Source organism: Nipponia nippon, unplaced genomic scaffold (assembly GCF_047370975.1).
Source record: "Nipponia nippon isolate SJK-2023a ecotype South Korea unplaced genomic scaffold, ASM4737097v1 scaffold_1, whole genome shotgun sequence".
Taxonomy (NCBI): Eukaryota; Metazoa; Chordata; class Aves; order Pelecaniformes; family Threskiornithidae; genus Nipponia; species Nipponia nippon.
In genome coordinates, this window is record NW_028262290.1 from 40,195,378 (window position 1) to 40,214,998 (window position 19,621).

Genomic DNA, 19,621 nt, shown 5'->3' on the forward strand with positions numbered 1-19,621 from the left:
AGATGAAGACTAATGCTAGGAGATCACCTATGCCTAGTGTAAACCTCCCTGGAGTATCCAGGAATCTCAGCCATGGGCTGAGACTCTTTTGTTAGAGATGTATAAACCTAAAGAGGCAAGAAGGGGGGGATATATAAAGACAGGTAATGCTAGTAGAAGTCTGTAGACCTTTTAATAGGCCTTAGATATAAATCTGGTCTAATAAATCTAATAAAGCACACAATTATGCTTCCTACGTATAGGCTTTTATCTCAAGTTAGGCCAAACCATAATTTCAGGGGAAGAAGAATCAAAGCATATACTCACAGGAGAAAATCTGTTGAAGCAGTGAACTTTTCACCTCTAACAGCTAGTAACGACCACGGGGTAAAAGATCAGATGGTTCACTTAACCGCCAAGTAACGAAATTAGGCTAAAAGTTAGATCTAGTCTGCCCAGAGGCAACATGACAAATTAGATTCATCCACTAGCCGTATTTGTATTAATGCACTTTTGTATTAGTGAACAGATTATAAAAGAAGGCTTTGCCTCGAGGCAGGGTTTTCTGACACTGAACACATTTTCAAGCTGAGATTCTCCCCTGAGGGCATGATATGACCCTCTCTTCTTTGCAGCTGAGGAGCTGATCCTCAGCAAAGATTGACCTGGGAACAGCTCTTAACACTTCAGTTTTAAAAACTGCAGATTTCTTTCTATAAAGCTGCATAAATTGTACACTCTCGATATATGTTTTAATAATAATAGAATATTTAGTTAGCATCTTTCTAAAATCATTCAGTGTATTCCACTGTTAATAAAAAAAAATGCTGTTTTAAAATCAGCTCTTTGGGACAGGCTCTGTAAACTCATCCTAGCTCCCAGTCTTGGCTGGCAGTCAGCAGCGAGAACTGCTGACTGTGCAGATGGCCACGTCTCTTCATGCCGTGGCTGCAACCCTGCAAAGGGTCGTAGCCCTGCGGTCTCGTGGCCCTGTGAGTTGTGGGACTCACAGCACTTAGCGTCAGTTGTACGTGTGCGTGTTGCCAGCACGAGGCGTCACTTTGCCCCCACAGCAGCGTGGCATCCCTCTGACCTGGGAGGGAGCTGTGAATCAAGAATGCATTTCTTTTTGCTCTGAAGATGAAAGACTTTTAAAATTAATTGCATGACATTATGGCTTGTCTGTGTTGTCAGCTTTGATTTTGCTGTGACAAAATGATGGCCGCTCCCTGTCACACAGAGTGACGCCGTGTCTGTGAGCACCGCACTCATCAAGTGGCAGCAGCGACTTAAAGCATTGCTGTGATCCGCATTGAAAGTAGTTTTGAGGAGTGCGGTGCGGAGGGTGAGGCAAGGGCAGATGCTAACACTCCTGGAGGGGAGCCGACCCGGCCATCACTTGCTGCAGCTGGTGTTGGCTCTGCCATACCACTCACAAACCTGTGCCAGGTATCCAACCCTCCTCACCCCATCCCTGCAACCAGTGCAAATCACTGAGGGTGATGCTCTTGAGAGGCATAATTTTAAGCATTCGGACCTGAATGTACAACCACTAGATCTAAAATCAGAGATCTTAAAAGAGCAGCTCTGCTGCCTTAGCAGGGCTGGACAGAGAAAGCAGGAGCAGAAGCAGCAGGAGGCGACTAACCCATTTTCCCTTTAGAGGGCAGTGGTGTTCATCATACAAAAGTTGCATTTCCGAGGAGGGAACCCCCTTATTGTTAATAACTGGGGTCAGCGGCACCACAGCAGCAGCAAGTGACAGGAACCAGCACTGAAGTGGCACTGCTGGCCGCCCTACGCCGTACAGAAGAGCATCTCACTGATATACTTTCTGTAATGCTCTGTTCAGGGGCTCATTAATTTCCCCTTGTTTTCCTTCACAGTAATCAGACGAGTAATTACGCTTCCACAGAGAGGCTTCCTTTCTCCTGCCACACTGTGAACGCAGTCCAGGGTAAAGTGCTCCTTACCATCAGTGTTCACCAAATTACAGCCTCTCTCCGAGCCAGATCAGCCCTTCCTGCTAGATTTGTGCCAAACCAGTTTGTAAAGCCGAGTAAGAGATGATTTCAAAGGCAGTACTAACCTTTTCATGGGTTTGGGGGAGACCTCCCGCTCCAGGTTGGAGGACGCATGCTTCACGTGCATGGCGTTGTAGGAGGTGTGGGTGTACTCGTTTTCATCGCTGTAGTCGGGACCAAGTAACGTTCGAGCCCACGTCCCCATGTCGTATGGAGGAAGAGTCCCCCCGAATTCAGAGGGCAGGCATTCAGGGTGTATTAGCTGGTGAAGGCTGTTCAGGTTGTTACCATGAAGAAAGATCTTTAACAAATAAAAAGAAAGTTCAAAGTCATCATTGATTCCTTGCTTTGTGAAGTACAATACTAACAGCACTAATGAGGTGTGGAGCATCATTAATTGACGCTGCAGTTTCAGGTGGGAATTTCTGAAGCACTCAGGGCTGAAGGGAGGAGGGGGATTAGCTTTGGGGTGTGCAGCTGAAGAATTAGGCTGGCACCGTAAACGCTTCTGAAAATCCTGATTTTCTTACTTTTGGCACATGACACTTTCACTTTCTTAAGTACCAGCTCAGGGAAAGTGCAAGTCAGGAATAATGACTGATTATTGCTACTGTAAGAGGATAGAGGCTTGTACGAAGAGCTGTGAGAAGAAAAGGGAGATAGTGGAGCTTACTGAAAGAAGCTGTGAAGAGTAGGTCCTCAGCGCCTGAGAGGGCAACCCAGCCCTGCATGCTGGGACTGACGTTTCCCAGGGGTGTAGGTCTGTGTTGCCCACTTTGCACTGCTTCAGCGACATTTGTCTCCCTAATCCCTCTTTACTTTCAGGCTGGTACTACCCTTGTCCTGCCTGGTCAGACACACCCCAGGATGGGCTCTGGGGCCTTCTGAGAGATGGTCCAGTGGTTGATTGATAGACTGCAGAGGACAAACGGCCAAGATGACTGCAGGACCACAGTTCAGATGGGTTTCAGTGGGGAAGACCTGCCTCTTCTGCAGTGTAGGCAAACAGCCTTCAGGCATGGGCATTTTCTTGTGGAAATGAGTTACCGCCATGTGAAAAAAGTCCACTTGCTGAAGGAATGAAATAGGAAATTTTACACCCACAAAAAGGGTTGAGTTGAAGCTTCCCTCACTGCAGGTCAGTGAGGCCTGATAATCCCTCCACATTGCCAGTTCTCTCTATCCCTGAGCATGTCCCAGTAAAATGTATCTACACTTTGTTAGTGATAACAGCTTTCTGGTCCCTGGCTGAGCTATTGATTCAATCCAGACCATTGCAAACTCTAAATTTTAATAACAGAAGCAGTTCTCTGAGGCCATATGAAAAATACATAGAGAGAAAAGAAGGAAGAAAAGAAAGTAGGCACCTACTCAGTTCTGACTCTGCAGCTTCCTATACCCCCCCAGCCCCATCTAATTACCCTTTTTCTTGTCTTGTCTTTGAGGAACGGTTTGATTAGCGTGTACAGGGCATGGATGTACCAGGGCTGGTTGACAAAATGGACTCCTCCAAAACGGGCAGGAAAGCTGTCCTACAGAAAGAAAGAAAAGGAAGGCAGTTAATAGATGCAGTGCTTTAGCCCGGCAGTCAATAGGATGGAAGTCAGAGGAAGAAGTCTGCCTCTTTCCATCTGCAAATGAGCAGGGCTTGCTGGGAGGGGGGCAGGAAGGAGATGGAAAAAGAAAGACGCCTGGAAAGGTTTGCATCAGTTTCTTCTGTTAGCAGATGCAGTCCCTTCTTCCCTCCACACACTAACGCATCAATTGCTGGTGATTTAAAGTAGGCTCTCCAGACACTTCGCCTCAACATTTTTTAACTCCATCAGGGCATCTGACTTGGCTGGGATGGGAAGTGAGAGGGGGCTGATGAGCACCGCTCCCTCGAGGGGAAGCTTTCTAATTTCTCATTATGCGGCATAAGGCAAGCCCCCGGTTCCCACGCACATCGCTGAACACAGCTCACCTTTTCACCCTTCGGCCTCCCTGCCTCCCCCCCTGCTAAAATCATCATTACAATGGCTGACCTTTCGGGGTGAGCGAGCAGCATATTATGGGGAGGAGGATGGGTGGGAAATGCTGATAAGTGAAGGTGTAGGGAGAGCGCACCATGACGGCACCATGGAAACTGCCGGAGCCCAGCGCTCGCTGCCAGGCCCTGCACAAACACCCTCAGCATTAGCATGCAGGTAGCGTCCCGCCGGGGAGGTGTTTGCAATAGCGTCTTACTCCACTCAGCCAGCGTGGCACGCTTAATAAAAGAGGAGGTTGCTGGCGTGTCTTTAAAGGTTATTATATATTGTGATGGGCATTTTGTACCTACACTCTCATCTAACAAATGTCAGTCAGTCAGGGAAGAGCCTAGGATTTTTTCGCTTGCATAAATAGTGGGATGACCGCTGCTCCTGTGTGCAAATACGCTTCCAGCAAGAGGAGAGGTGCCTCTCTCCCCCTGTGAAGGGAGATCCTGATGAAGCCGTCCTCATCCTGCCTGTGCGAAGCATATAAAGACAGAGCATAATCAGGTCTCTTCCTTCAGGGCTTTGGCTCTGGGACTCAGGCAGGTTCATTCCCCCCACAATTAGCATGGGGTATCCTGGGGCTTTCTCTCACCTTCCTCAGGAGCATCAGAGATTGAGGACAGCTGGTGAGGATATGAGGTGAATTTGTGAGAGGATATGAAAAATCCCCTTACACACCTGCTCGGTATAGCTTCTGTGCTGCTTCAAGGTCAAATTATTTCCCAGATTTAGCACTATGTAGGCATCCCACCACCTCCTACCACCCAAGGCAGATTGGCAAGATTCTCTATGCTCTTTAGCACTGGTCATGGATCGCCCTGGCAGTCATCTTAAGCCATACTCGGGTAATGTTTGTGAGCAGCCACAGGCATTAAGTGATAATTTTTTCTTTTGCTATACATTAGTATAAGCTGCTTACACCTTGGACACATCAGTTGATCTGAAATCATTACAAATCTCAATATTGGATGCTCTGTGCAAGACTAGTGGGTAGTCAGGCCAGCATGCAGGAGGCCAAGCAGTGCAACATAACAGGTGATCCCATTTTAAATCCCAACAAACTATGAGCTGAGCTTTTTAAGGATGGTACACGCTCTGTTGAGGTGTTCATTCACAACTGTATTTCCATTGCTGCTGTAATATTCATTAGAGTTCAGGGATGCAGCTCTGACTGATATAAACTATGGCAGTGCTGCAGGTTGCAGTGACTTCAAGCGGGCTGTGCTGAGAAACAGCTGCAGAGAATCTGAGCCCACCTAGAAAAAACATTGACCAACAGAAGTGTGAAGCCAAAAGTGATTTTCTACCCTGTGATAACCTAACATTGGGTTTTAGAGCAAATCAGAGCCAAAAATGCCCATCGTCTGCAAAATTCACATATTCAGTTGCTTTCCTCCCACATGGGCATGAAAATTTGAAGATTTGAAACTTTCAGAGAATATTCTAAAAAAAAAAAATATTAAGAAATATTGGAATGTTCCACATTTGCCTTTTTTCTTTTTAATTCTATATTTGTCAAGGCAGCTGACATCCCACAAGCTGTATCTCTAAGGGAGAAGTTCTGGACTCCTTTGCTCTTTGGGGCTGAGCTGCCGCAGCCGTCCCAGATTGCACCGTAGCAGCATAGGTCAGTGTAGAAGAAACAGTCTGAGACTGAAGCAAAGGAAAATAAAGAAATGAGAGATGGGAAGCAGAGAAATAACTTTAAGACACAGAGATTTATACTGACCCCAAAAAGAAAAATTGTTTTGCCTTCTCACTGGAATGCACAGATGATATTAATCACAATCTTCAGTGACAAATGTCAGTCAGACTTCATTTCAACGGGGGAACATGTTTTTTTTTAGAACTTGTTGACCAGCCTTAATGATACCACATTACCCAGAAAGGTCTGAATGCTGAGAATTATAGGAACGAGCCAGAAGTTTAAACTGGCAGACTGCCTCTGCAAAAGGTCGACTAAGGAGAAGGATGTACTGTCCTATATAGAAAATTAATTTTATGTCCATCCAACATAGATTGTTGAGTCCATAAACTAGATTCTGTCTGGTACATCAGTAGATTAAGTGTTACAGGAAAGCCCCTCATATAGCAGTTTTATTTAAAGGCAATTGCTTTCTTTTCATTCTGAAGGTACACCCGAAAATGCACAAAGACCCTTGAAAAGGCAGCATGATGGCCGGGAAAAAAACAACCAAAGAACATCTTTTTGTGTGTAGCTTTCCGGTAATGTTTGTTCCTTACCCTATTAAGCACAATAAGCTCAATGTGACCTTCATCCCTCAGTCCACCTGCATTTCTAAGTCTGTCAATTAGAGCAAGGACAAAGACATATTTTTTTTTTTTAGCCAAAGAAATTTGATATGGGAATCATCCAGACACTGTTTGGAACCACAACGTACCAATTTTGCAGAAGTCCCTAATTAAAGCAGAGCTGTCTTGGAAAGAAAAGCTCCCGTCTGGAGGTCTGCCTTGCGCAGTTCCAGGAAGATGTATGAGACCTTTCCCACACCCCACTTAGTGTCTCTGCTGCTTTCCCTGGGGCAAGGTGAAAGTAGCTGAAATTGATTTTCTGCTGGAGAGCTTTTGCTTTTAGTAATTCTCTTTTGATTTCTCATGTCTTGTGATTCCTTGGGAAGGTGTATTTTATAATGAGGTACATTTTTTGGAGCCTACTGTGAAAAGGACCCTGGGATCATGGAGCCTTTTCTTAACCTGATTTCTTGTTAAAAATACCCAATCCTGAGGATATATTTACATTTTATTCCAATGGCATAAATAAAATACAGCATGCAGGAATTGGTCTAATTGTTTGTGGGCACTACTGTCATTTTATCTGAAAACCAGGCTGGACATATTAGCATGTTGTTCAGAGATGCAATTGCAGCGTGAACAAATACATCCAACCCAGTGCTAATCTAGCTAACTTGCTACTCAGCAATAGCAGGGAAGAAACAGTGAAAGGACTCCAGATACCTGCTTGGGCAGCTAGCTCACTCCAAAGTCGGATCAGGTCTTTTTCACTGGGACCTGAACTAAATCAAGGAATATATCTAACCATGCTGCAGTGGCACCTTTCCCAAACTGTAAAAGTAAACCTAGAGAGACAAAACTGTCCAAACACAGGGTTTTGGTTGGCCCTGTTGATTGAATGAAACCGGTGCCAAAGATGGGACTTTTCTTTTGCCTGATTTGTCTTTTTTAACTTTATATATGTATTTTTTTTTACTATTTTCAGTTATTTCCCTCCACATCATCCCCAAAGAAGAGAAAGAAATGAACACCGGAGCTGCCACAGACACCCCAAAATCCATACAGGCCTCAATACATCTTTCAATTCAGACTGGAGAAGTGTCTCCAAGCTTGCGGATCAGAGGAAAATGTTACGGCGATCACTGCTTCCCTACCCCACTCAGACCTCCTGTGCCGGGAAATTTCTGAACTGAAATGTGCCTGGGACTGAAAACCCTTGGCACATAATGTTCCGCTAAATAGCTCAGAAGCCATAGCTACGAGGTGAATGAAAGACAATTTTTCACTATTTCTGCCTGTTCTTTCCTTCATGACATCTATTTCTTTTGGCATGAGTATGCATCAGAAACCTTTTACTCTGTTGTTGTTCTGAACTGCCCGAAAGCTAAAAATCAAGATGATCTCACAGCATCTCCTCACACCGAAGTGCATCAGAAAAGCAAAACAATCTGTGGAATACCAAAATTAGGTATAAATCCAGCCTGATGTTCAGGGCCAATCTTTTCGAACTGCATGAATTGGCTACATAGACCAATGACCTGATCTGAAAAACCAAGTTACAGCATATTTCTGGGTTATGGGACATCTGAATTTTGTGACACGAATGTTTTTAAAATACTTTCATAACTTCTACCCTTTGCAATCAGAAGAGCAAACACACATCTTGCCATCCAAATGCACTTTAGTCTCGACCATACTTGCCAGTTCACTGCAAATCAAAATATAATCCCCTTTAAAAGAAAATAATTTCCCGTAGATTCAGGAAGCTTTCGATCATAAACAACACTGTTTAAACTGAAAGGTCGTTTAAACTGAGGATAAAAACAGCATCTTCATGCCTGTGCGCTTACATAATCAGTCCCCGTGGTGGATTAAAGCTCCCACAGACCGTATTAATAGTTCAGGAAGATTTTATTAATAGTTCAGTGATAGTTTCTCCGCAGAGAGTTTCCGTGAGTGTGTGATTTTAATGGATAGGCACGATAAGGGAAGGAGTCTTTCCGCTCTCCAGCTCTGGATCCAAATTCAGCCTCTGAAACAGTGGCTGGGGTTGAAAGCTGTTTTCCCCTGATTTTACGACTTTTTCAGATATTGGATAGGTTGTGTTTATCAAAAACACGTTCCTGAGCACATTTGAATGAACGCTGTGTAACGCCCTTGCTGCGGACAGAGCAGGCTGTCATATAGTGTGTGCTAGGAGAGAAAGTAAAGTGTCCCCCCCATCGCTACAGCTTCAGCTTCTAATTTTAATGCAGCTCCTAACAGATGAATGCTTAGTTCGGGAAATCCCATGGGCAGGAGGCGGTGGGAGGCAGCAGGAGGGCTGGGGGCCGCGAGGACCCCAGGACGGGGCTGCTCCCACACCTCTCCAAGCGGTCCCTGGGGCTGTGGGAGCCGGGGCTGCTCCCACTCACCTGCTGCAGTGCCTGCTCTGAGCCCAGGCACGTTTCAAATCCCCGTCCGGACAAGTTGCTTGTCTTTCTGTTATCTCTTTTTGCTCCCCTGTGTTTTTGAAGAGACGGGAATGCAAAATTAATGTTGCTGGTGGCAATAATTGCAAACTCGTTTGCTTCTACCTTGGCATGCCCTCAGAGTACACAAGGCTTGGAAATAGCTTCAGAGTAGGGGAAAACCATTTAAAAAAAGACATTACTGCTAGCAATATGGCAATGTTGACCTGCTCGAATACGACTGTAAAAAGAATTCTTGCAATTGGGAAGAACTCATTGATTTGGGGTAAACTGTGACTGTAACTGCTCACACCGAAATGCTCTCTTTTCTCTGAAGCATACAGTAGGAAAGGGCTGGAGCAAAATCAGAGGAAAATATGAGTGCTTGGTTTATTTTTACACTGCATACCCACATATGTAGATGAGTACACTCTGCAGTACTGCTGTCAGGGAAATGGAACAGAAAAATGAACACTGGGATGCATTCTCCTAGACATTTTTCATTATGTTTGTTATCTCTCCCACTACACTTGATAACTTTTAAAATTCAGTCATTTGCAGTGGGTTTCTCCCAGTCATTATTGCACATTAGTGAGGTCCTACAGATCCTCTGTTCATGGGTGTTGGCAGATGACACCAATAAATCAGGTTACAGAACACAGATTTGCTGAGTAAACTTTGATTTATCCTGATAGAATCATGCTGTCATATCATCTGGTCTAACAAAACAACTTGTAACCTTGGGGCAAAAGGGGGATTTCTTTGCTACCTTTTTACCAGAAACCCTTTGCTGAACCAGCTCAGTATAATTTAGGAACAGAAAATTTCCCAGAAGTAGTGACTCCGCTGGATTGACACCATACCCCAGTGCTGCTTTTTTGCTTGGCATGTGCCCCTGTTGACTTCAGTGTGTTTCACACACTTAAGGTACAGACTGAGGCTCCCTCCAGAAAAAAAGATGAATAAATTATATTGATAGACAAACAGCAGGTTCATCCAGGGGCTTGGTTGAAGAGGTACACAGAGAAGAGAGGAATTCAAAAGCTGATTAAAAAATACTAATACAAAGGGCACTGACACACTGATTTGGAAGGAGCCCATGAATTTGTACAACTGGGGTGCCACAGTTCGCTCTAAATTAGGTCAGATTAGGCGAGGCCAGATCAGGGACCTTCTCGTGGAGCAGGAAGAGTGAAAGTCACACGCTAAGCTAAGGAGGGGTAGGTTGTGTCACAGGAACAGGCAGCAGCATGGGAAGAGACATGAATGTGCCAGAGGCTATTTTTCAGAGTTAGTTTAGGAACTTACTGTGATCTTTGCAGCCAGCTCTAGCAAACCAGGCTGAATTGTCTCCAATGTCCTGATTTTTGGTGTAAACTGTATCTCAGAAACACTTTCATATCCAGCTTTCTTAAGTGAGGGTGACTGCAAGCTGAGTCGCTTCTATTCCTGTATCTCACTGAACATGAACGTCTAAAATTAGTTGTGGGGGAAGGGAAAAGCATCAGGAAGATCATTAAAGCTGAAAGTAGTTTAGGGCTTAATTAGAGACTGCAAAATGCACTGGGCACAGTGGAAGCCTGGCCTGGAGGCTTGCTGGATGAACAGAGGTGCTGCTGGCCGAAGTGTGTGAGCACAGGGCGGCTGTGATGCTTCGCTCTCCCTGGGATACCCAGCCCTTGGCTGGCTGCGACCTGCGAGCTTTGGTTGCTCACTCGAAATCACCATCAGAAGAAAGTCTCCATGCAAACGTCACATTTCTGAGAGAAATGACGTCCCTCCAATCCTTTCCCTGACACTGGGAGTTAAAGCAATGTTGTTCATCCCTGAGTCGTTGCTGGGTTGTGTGGGTGTGAGTTGCTCTCGGTTTTCAGTGTCTGATGAAGAAGTGTTTTTTTCCTGTAGCCAGATTTTAATGCAGGACCTTCTGAAGCAAAATGGCCACCAGCAGAATGTGCATGTCCAGCAATTAAAGTAAATGTCAGCATTAGGACATCTTTAAGGAAAGACCACCCTAATTTCCTTGCACCTGGAAAAGTATCCACCCAGGGAGCACTGGGGTTAAAAAGTTTGGCATGGAAAACTTGACCTGAAAAATGTTCTATTTTTAATACACACTTTTTGAAAAATAATAACTTAAAGGTTTTTTTGAAAGTAATTTTTAAAAGTTAAGCTCCAAACAAAATTAATTAGCACTATTAACCACTGTAGCCGAAATCTACAATTTTCCTTAGCTGACCTGATTTAAACCTCTCTCTCCCTACCTATTTCTATTTCCGTAGACAGGCCTTGCATCCATCCTGAAGGGCAGTAGATCTGTGGGACGCTGTGGTTGAAAGCACAGGGAGTGAAGGAGTTAGGGCGGAGAAGATGACACTGAGGCAAATCCACTAGGATTTAAAAGGCCGTTGAAATGAAAGAGTAAAGTGCACGCAAAAAGACAGTCCTGAAAAGGACAAAGTACAGCACGTTATTTCTTGTCCAGCACTATCAGGATTTTAAACAAAAAACCCTGTACAAAGTCTGCCTCTTTAGATAGGCATTGTTATGCTGAGAATCTACACCTTGTATGTAAAACATTTATTCTATATTTTCTTCACATCGTCACTTGCTGTATCTATGTATCTGCTCCCTGCCAAAATAGCCCTCTGTCTGAGCAAAGGGGCATTGAAGGCCAAACTGTCATGGTGAGGACAAATGCCCACAGCATTAGTTGAAGTCAGCCAAAGAAAAGCAATTAAAAAAGGTCTTGTGGCACTTGCCTTTCTTCTCAGGAGACCTATTGACTTTGCAGAAAAGCTTTCCACCTTGCCTATGAAAGTGCCAGGGCGTTATACAGAAATCATACAGTCGTATTACACTTGTGTTGTGATTGAAAGCTGATGATGGAGAAAAGGAGATTTTGTTATTTATAGTGCTAGGCAACCTATTTGGTATTGAACAGAAGTCTGCTGTAGCTTGGCTTGAACAAAGCCTGGAATCATCTTAAAGCTTTTGCATATGCATTCATATATAGAGCAGCATGTAAAGGAGATTATAAACTATTATTGTGATGAGATTATAAACTAGAAAGAAAAATGATTTTTCTAACCGAGGTCAGAAAAAAAATGATCAAGCAATTTTTTATTGGCATTTGTTGACTGACTGAAACAAACAATTTGACAGAGATTATTCCTTTTCCAGTAAATTTCTCTGCACCTAGCAAGAAGTTATGAAAATCCTTTGAGTTGACTTCTCCATATAGCTCCTTGAAGGTATCATAGCCTTCTAGCACCCATTTTCTCAAGGCTATCTGCTAAACAGAAGCTATATTCCCATCTTATTTCACTAAGGATTACAGTTTTTACCCTAATTTGTTTGAGAATGGAATCTCATTTTAGAATGGAAGGTTTCCCTTCACCTATCTCTTGCACAAACCCTTTTTCACACAACTTCTGTGGTCTCTGTTATCCTCAACGAATGTACCCTGGTGAGTGTCCCCCTGGTGAAGATACTTTTTCAATCCTTTTTTCTTTTTCAACAGGAGAGAGAGAGACTGTGAGTGTGTGTGTGAGGGTGGGTGAGAAAACCCTGTGACCTACTTTGTTTTAAAGGGACTGAAAATGCTAAATGACTGTGCAATGGTGGAAATCCAGCTCTGGTGGGATTCAATACAAGGCAACTCACGCAGCATTAGATAAGCACCTGACAGCAGCAGCACCTTTGCTTCATGCACAACCTCTTATTCTTCAAAACAATAGAAGCCTAGGGAAAAAAAAAATCTTTTATTATTTGCATGATTCAGTCTCTGTCCTTGTTCTAATATCTTAGTGAGATTGCTTAGCTTTCTTATCCTTCCATGCTGAAGGGAAACTTGCTTCATGTATTTGTGTCTCACAAAGTCCCACATAGTCACAGGCTGAATTGACAGGAGCAGACCAATGTGTCAGCTCTGCAATAAAATACAATGTCTTTGTGTCTGCCCTTTTGTGATCTCTTTCTCATTTTTAATTTTTTTTTTTTTAATAATGGAGCAGTGCCTTGGTAATGAGAAACCTGACCATAATTTAATGTCCTTGAAATAAGTTTTGAGAACAAAAAAAAAAAAAAAGGTGAGTAATACTAAAGATACATGTGGAAAGATATAAAGATACATGTAAAGATACACGGTGGAAAACATTTTTAGGAAAGCTGTTTTTAAAGTGGCAGACAGCATTTGAAGTTTCATGACATTTTCTTCAGCCTGCATTTAAAAGACAAGTTATAAAGACCATTTTGTGGTGAAGAACCTTGTACTATGCAGTACAGAGAACACACTGATATTTTTCCGCTGTGCTCATAAAAGTAGGCATTGCTAATAACACTACCAATAGCTAAGATTGTCTGATGGTCCATCTGCATTTTGTTATAACTTTGCCAGAATTTTAGATTTTGGGGTCAAATGTTTCAATAGGGAGCTAGACACACTTATTACGAGGACAGTTTTGTGGGCTGGAGGGTGAGGGTAGGGAAGTGATTTGAGTGTTTCTCAATGGGCTTGCAGGGGGGAAATATTGGTTTCTGCACTTCAAAAATATTTCTATGACTACTGGAGGGTGGAGATTTAAAGCTCAAAGCCTTTGGGGCATAGACCTGACATTTCATGTAAGGTTTTCCTAGTGCACATGGTTTTGCTGCCGCAGTGAGAATTTGCAGCTCCGTGCGTGCATATGCCAGAACGCATTCAAAGAAGTTTGGAGATTGAGAGGTTTCATAAGCTGGACTAGTCCTAGTGACACTCTCTTGCCTTAAAAGCTATGATCAGTCAAATTCCTTAGAGTTCATTAGCTACGTTCTCCCAACAGAGCGGCTGCAGCCCTGACTTGTGGGCGGGAGGCAGAGCTCTCCCTGCAGTGGTTGCTCCTAGAGGTATCGTAAAACACAGGTGGAGTCAGGGCCCCACAAAGCTGTACTTTCATACGGGGATTTCTCCTTTTCTAAGTGCGTGACTTTGCCATTTTAACGTTCTTTTTGTGCCATGTTCACCACGTAAAGCAATGCTAGGTGACAGCCAGTGCTGCTCATCACATAATCACTCAGAATCCAGGGCTTTTATCAGGCTGGCAGCGTTAAATGCTGCATAAACTTTGTACTCTTTGCTAAACAAAATACATGCTTCTACTCTCTGCAACAGCTGTCTCATTTCCACAGCACAACTTCCCTTCAGTTCCCACTTCTTTTTCCTCACTACCTTAACTCTGACTTCAAAACAACTTTAAAAGATAGTGGTAGGAAAATTATATCTGCTGTCTGTGCAGGTGCAAGGAAAGCAGGGCACTAATCAGTGCAGCTTCCCAGCCTTTTCATTATCATCAGCCAAGCATGGATATCAGACCATGGGGATGATTCCAGGACACTGTTTCAGTCCTTTGACCTCTTCTATATTATCATCTGCTCCCACTACGGTCCTTGAACAAGAGGAGTCTGAGGGTTACCGGTTAAGTTTACTGCCCAAGTAGTGCTTGCACTGCCTACCCCAAAAGGTTATTCTTAATTGTGTTTTCAAGGCAGCACAGTGTCAATCTGCAAGCTAATGATTCCTCTGTTCTCCTGTTCTACTCTGAGCAATTTGTTCTGATTATTTTTTCTAAGGCCAAGAGCAGGAAAAAAAAGACTTCACTGAATTTGTTAAAACTACAGCTAGCAGGAAGCTGTGACCCCATTTCTCACCCACCTCAGATTATAAAACCATACAAATTTTCCTCTTCTTCTTGCTTCTTATATTGGATTAAAGTCATACATTAAGCACTACTACATGAAGTCTTAAATGAATTAGGCCTTTTCCACCCAGAGACTGGCTGTATGCTGTGTCATATCCCTGGAGGTCATTAAATTTGCTACGTAAATACAGGGCAGTTGGTCTGTACCTTCTCCTTTGAAGGCTTCCAATGGAGAACTCTTTCCACCTGAAGGCATACAGCAGCATATTCTCCTTATTAAACTCCAAGCACTTTATTACTGCTCCCTGTTTGAGTAACCAGGGCATTTGCAAATCAGTGGGTGCCGTTTACCTTGAGTTTAACAAGGCTTTAGGTACGGTGGCCCATATTGTCCCTCTAGCAAACTGGAGAGATTTTGTTTGGAGAGGTGGAATACAGTGTGGGTGAAAAATTTATCATATTGCTGGGACTCAAGTGTCGAGATCACAGGTACAAAGTCTGCCTCGTGGTCATTTACTAATGTTTTTTCTCTGGGGTTGATACTGGAGCTAGTTCAGCTTAATGTCTTTATAAATGACCTTGGCGATGGTAGGGAGTAACTAACCCTCAGAAGCTTTGCTGATGGTACCAAGCTGTAGAGTACAGATGATATGCTGGAGGTTAAGGCAGAGAGTCCCTATTCAGACAGATCCTGACAGGCTGGAGAGATGAGTTACTGGGAACCACATCAACAAATGCAAAGTGGTTTATCTTAGAATAACTCCATGCAGCGGGACAGGTCAGGCACTGAGCAACTAGAAAGCAGCTTTGCAGAAGAGGACCTGGGCATCCTGGTGGGCAACTTGAATGCGAGCCAGCAGCGTAGCGTGTTTTGTAGCAAAGGTGGCCAACCGTGTCCTGGGCTGCACTAGCAAGTGCATAACCAGCGGGTGAGGGCAGTGATCCTTCACCTCTATTCAGCAACTGTGAGACCACATCTGGAGCACTGTGTCCATTTCTGGGGTCCCCATTGCAGGAGAGGCTGACATACTGGAGTGAGTCCAACAGAGGCTGCCGAGATGACAGGGGGCTGGAGCAAGTGGCATATGAGGAAAGGCTCAGAGAACAGGGTCTGTTCAGCCCGCAGGAGAGGAGGTTAAGGCGGAATTTCACAGCTCCCTGCAAGTAATTAATGGGTGTCTATGGAGATGACAGATGTCAGGGACAAATGACAAGGTAATCGCCATGAGTTGCAGTTGTGGTGGAAAGCCAAACCACATATCAGGAAAAAGTTTCATGGTGGGCAAACACAGGAACGTGTTTCCTGGAGAGGCTCTGGAAGCCCCATCCATGGAGATATTCATATCTCAGCTGAACAAGACCCTGAGTGACCTGATCTAAACTCAAAGCTGGATCTAACTTCAAAGTTTGCCTTCCTTTAAGCCATGAATGGGATCAGATGGCTTTCAGAGATCCCTTCCAACCTTAATCATCCAATGATCCTATGGTATTTTATATGTGCAGGTATGCATGCATCTGAAGTTGTCAGACTGTTCCTGCTCTGTAATTTACCTAGTCATGTTCCACACTTATCGCTGACTGATCTCTGGTTACTCAGGGCTTCAGGTTGCAGTTGCCATTTAAAGCTGTAGCTTTTATCATCTTTAAAATATGCCACAAAATTTATTATAGACTAATGGGCAGGAAGGTAAGGCTTATTTAAGATATGCTTTGCCACAAAAACCGTATTATGAGCACAAGTGACAGCAATAAACAAAAGAAAATAATCTCTTCAGACCAGAGGAAAATCTATATCCCTAACTCCCTGCATTGAAGTGTTGTTCCAAGAATGAAGGATTTCGTTGTTATCAGGAATGTGCTGGGTGAACAAAAGTCATCAGAAAAGCTGCATTCCCTATTAACAGCTACACTATTTCACACATGCCCCAATGCATATTAATCCCATTTATGTCCATCAACTTAATTAAAACCTCTTCATTATTGAAATCTATAACTGGCACAGACAGGTATCAGAGCTTAGGAAAGAGTGTTCATTTACGCTGTTCACTGGACAGCTTTTCAGTAGTGCTAGGTTGTTTCTGGTAGGAAATAAACAATTTCTTCTGGAACTCCAGCAATTTGGAAAACATTTGGAGATTGCAACCAAAGCCAATGTTTGCTTGCAAGCATTAGTGAGAAGTTAATAGTACTGCTGACCGCTTTGCAGATGCTTGACCTGGAATTCGTTTTTTTTACCTTTTCTTTTGGCGATGACACACTTTTATCATATATATGCAGTAGTGTGCATGTACAGTACATCTCTGCACAACAATTCAAGATAAGGGCCACTGACAACACACTTATAATGCAGAGGTTACACTAATATCTTGCTTCCCTATTTCTATTAGGGGTCTGTCTGGGAAAGTCAGTTCATTGCTTGTTAGTACCATCCTCTCCAAAATTTTCTTCTTTCCTTCTTTTTCCCCCTAATTCTCTGCTCCATGCATTATATTGTTTCAATTTTGAGTTTAAAACAAATTTTAGGCACACTCTGTTGTACAATCTAGGAGAGACTACTCTGTTAAATAGGCTCTGCTATTTGAACTGGTTGAGTTGTGAAGGGGTTCAGGTTATGAAAGCCTGTTCAGTGTGGAATCCATCACTGAAAGCAGCAAATTCTTCACTCAAGGTGATTATTGAACAACTAATTTTCCCAAGAATAAACAGCAAGGAAATATCCTAAACAGAAAAACAGAGAAGTTAAATGCCTTGCCAGCACCAAAATTCTTTCAGACTACAGAAGATAATTGGAGTTGTTTGCCTAGTACTTCAGTCTATATCCGTAAGCCAGAAGTGCCACTGGAAAGGTAGCTTAATTTCTGACAGAGAAGTTCTGAAGCACCTTGATTGTTAAAAATATTTTCCCATTAACTTAGGCAGAGAAGGCTAATTATGAAAGATTATTACAGCTATCTGAGCACTGCTCTCAAGGTAAAGTGAAACATGTCTGGTTTTAAACAGACATTACAAAGAAGGTGGTAAAAATAAAATTATGTTTGTGACTGATAGAAAGTTAAAAAAAGGTTTTCAATTTTTGGAATCAAATTCAGTTTGTGATAAGATCACCATTAGGTTCTGGGAAAAATCATTCCAGGAAGCGTCTACTGAAATACCCAGAATCAACTTATGGCAAAGCAATTAACATTTTTAAAGCAATGAAGGGCTTGCCTGAAGTTTGAGGAGGTTAGGTGTTGCTTTGATGCTGTGGACATGAAAAGAAACCCACAATGTTTCTGCAAATGAGATTGAGGCAGGAAAGCATAACGCTGTCAGTGTGGGAGTCCACAGAACCGAGACTCTGAGAAACCCAGAGTGGACAAAGAAGATAGTATCTGCCATTTGTAAAAGGATCACAACACTACACAGGCATTTACAAGCATCAGCAGAGATCTGCAGAGGAAGGAAGCAGACTTCTTCTTGGCAGTCATGGAAAACAGCATAGTAGGTGAATGGACTGTCCACCTGAAAGCCCATGGGACACAGACTGATTTTTCCATCATGTTTAGGTGCATCAGGGACATCAATATCAGCAAAGACAAGTCACTGATGGTAGGAGTCAATGAAACTCTGGTCTTATAGAGGTAAACTTTATTCCATTATATAATTATGTCAGTAAGTGTTTGGATAAAGAAAAATACTGAAAAATATAAAAAAATTGAAATTTATAATAGTACCAGAAGGAAAAAAAGATGCTTATTACTGAGATAAAAAGATGCCAACTTCTGGATCTCAGAGAGTGAATTCGTTCAATGGACAGACAATTGTTGACAGCAACTGAAGAGGAAACTAAGGATGCTTTCAGGAAATACTGGAACTCTTGGCAGAGTATGGAATAGAGATGAAAGGATCAAGATGGTCCATGGCTCATCTACCCAGGAAAGTTTCTCTTGCCATAATTCAGGCTGTGATAAGAGAAGCCTATTGCTCTGGGAAGAAAAATATAACTAAGAAGAACAAGTGAAAGTAGTTCTCTCACAGATCATGTAAAAAGCAAGCAAAAAGGTTGAAATGCTTCATTTGCATATGAATGACCTAAAAATGGCATCTATTGCAATGTCTCTAATGAGAAACTGAAAGGGCAGTAACACTCTGGGAGGTGACCTTATGAAATTGGGGCATCCATTTGTGCGTGATCATTATCTCTTTAGGAAACCCTTTTCTCAGAATGCCATTGGGTTGCGCTTGGAGCCAGAAGTTTTTTGCTTGGAAATACAACACATTTGATAGTGCAGACAGTACTAAGTTATGCATAAATTATGTTAGATATGGGGGAAAAGTGTAAAAAATCCTGTCTGGAGGCTTCAAGCAACTCAGAAAGCACAACAAATTCTGACATAAACTAAAAAAATTAAGATGTAAAGTGTACAGATATATTCCGGAGAACCCCATGGGAATGCCTTCCCCAGCAAGACTGCTCAGATGCGGGAGCTGTAAGGAAATTTGCATCTAACCAAGCTGCCTACATCACCAGTTTGAGAGGGCTACTGAGAAGATACATGCAGGAGAGGTAGGTCACAACCAGATCTGTATTTAACATTGTGAAATTATTGTGGCACCAGTGATGCCTTGGAGGTCACATGAACTCTGAAGACAAGATGCCTGTGCTTGTCAGCCAGCTGTCAGAGTCACTTTGGTCTCGCAGGTGTCTTGAGACAGATAGAGCAAAGCAGCAAGTCCAGCATGGTTTGTGAAACGATGCTAGCAGTGATAAAGGTGGGAAGCAGTCATGCCAATGTGCAGTGGACTCATCCCAGATGCAAGCGACACTGCTGCACCAGATGGACACAAGCAGAGGTGGAGTGGGTTTTCTCAGCTGAGGCAGCTGAGCCCCAGGACATGCAACAGCAGGAACTGAAGGACCTGGCCATGGCAGAAATGGCAGCATGGATCTTACAGCTGAGATCCAAGGATCCACATGACAGCACAGTGCACCTCAGGAGTTAATTGAGCACTGGTAACTGATGATGTTTAAGATTCTGAATAGCATTAAAAATCAGTGATGGTGTGCCTAGAAAGGGAAGTGGTAGGAAAATAAGAACTTGCAGGAGGACCTTAAAATAGCCACTTGGTAATAAATGATTAGTGATCCCTTCTCCATTTCCATCAGTCTAACCATGATCAGTTTATTACCCCCACTGTTGCTGTGCTCACAACTTGGACTGGAAACGTGAAACAGCACT

At 43.2% G+C, this 19,621-nt stretch overlaps 1 protein-coding gene across 1 annotated transcript in view; it reads right to left on the reverse strand.

The window, feature by feature from the left end:
- The window catches only part of CLVS1 (clavesin 1), a 106,223-nt gene that overhangs the window by 15,111 nt on the left and 71,491 nt on the right, over positions 1-19,621 (reverse strand). The window contains exons 4-5 of the mRNA XM_087752672.1: positions 3,425-3,535; positions 2,069-2,304 (exon numbers count right to left, since the gene is read on the reverse strand). Coding sequence (XP_087608798.1) covers positions 2,069-2,304; positions 3,425-3,535 — 347 coding nt within the window. The remainder of the gene's footprint in view (positions 1-2,068; positions 2,305-3,424; positions 3,536-19,621) is intronic.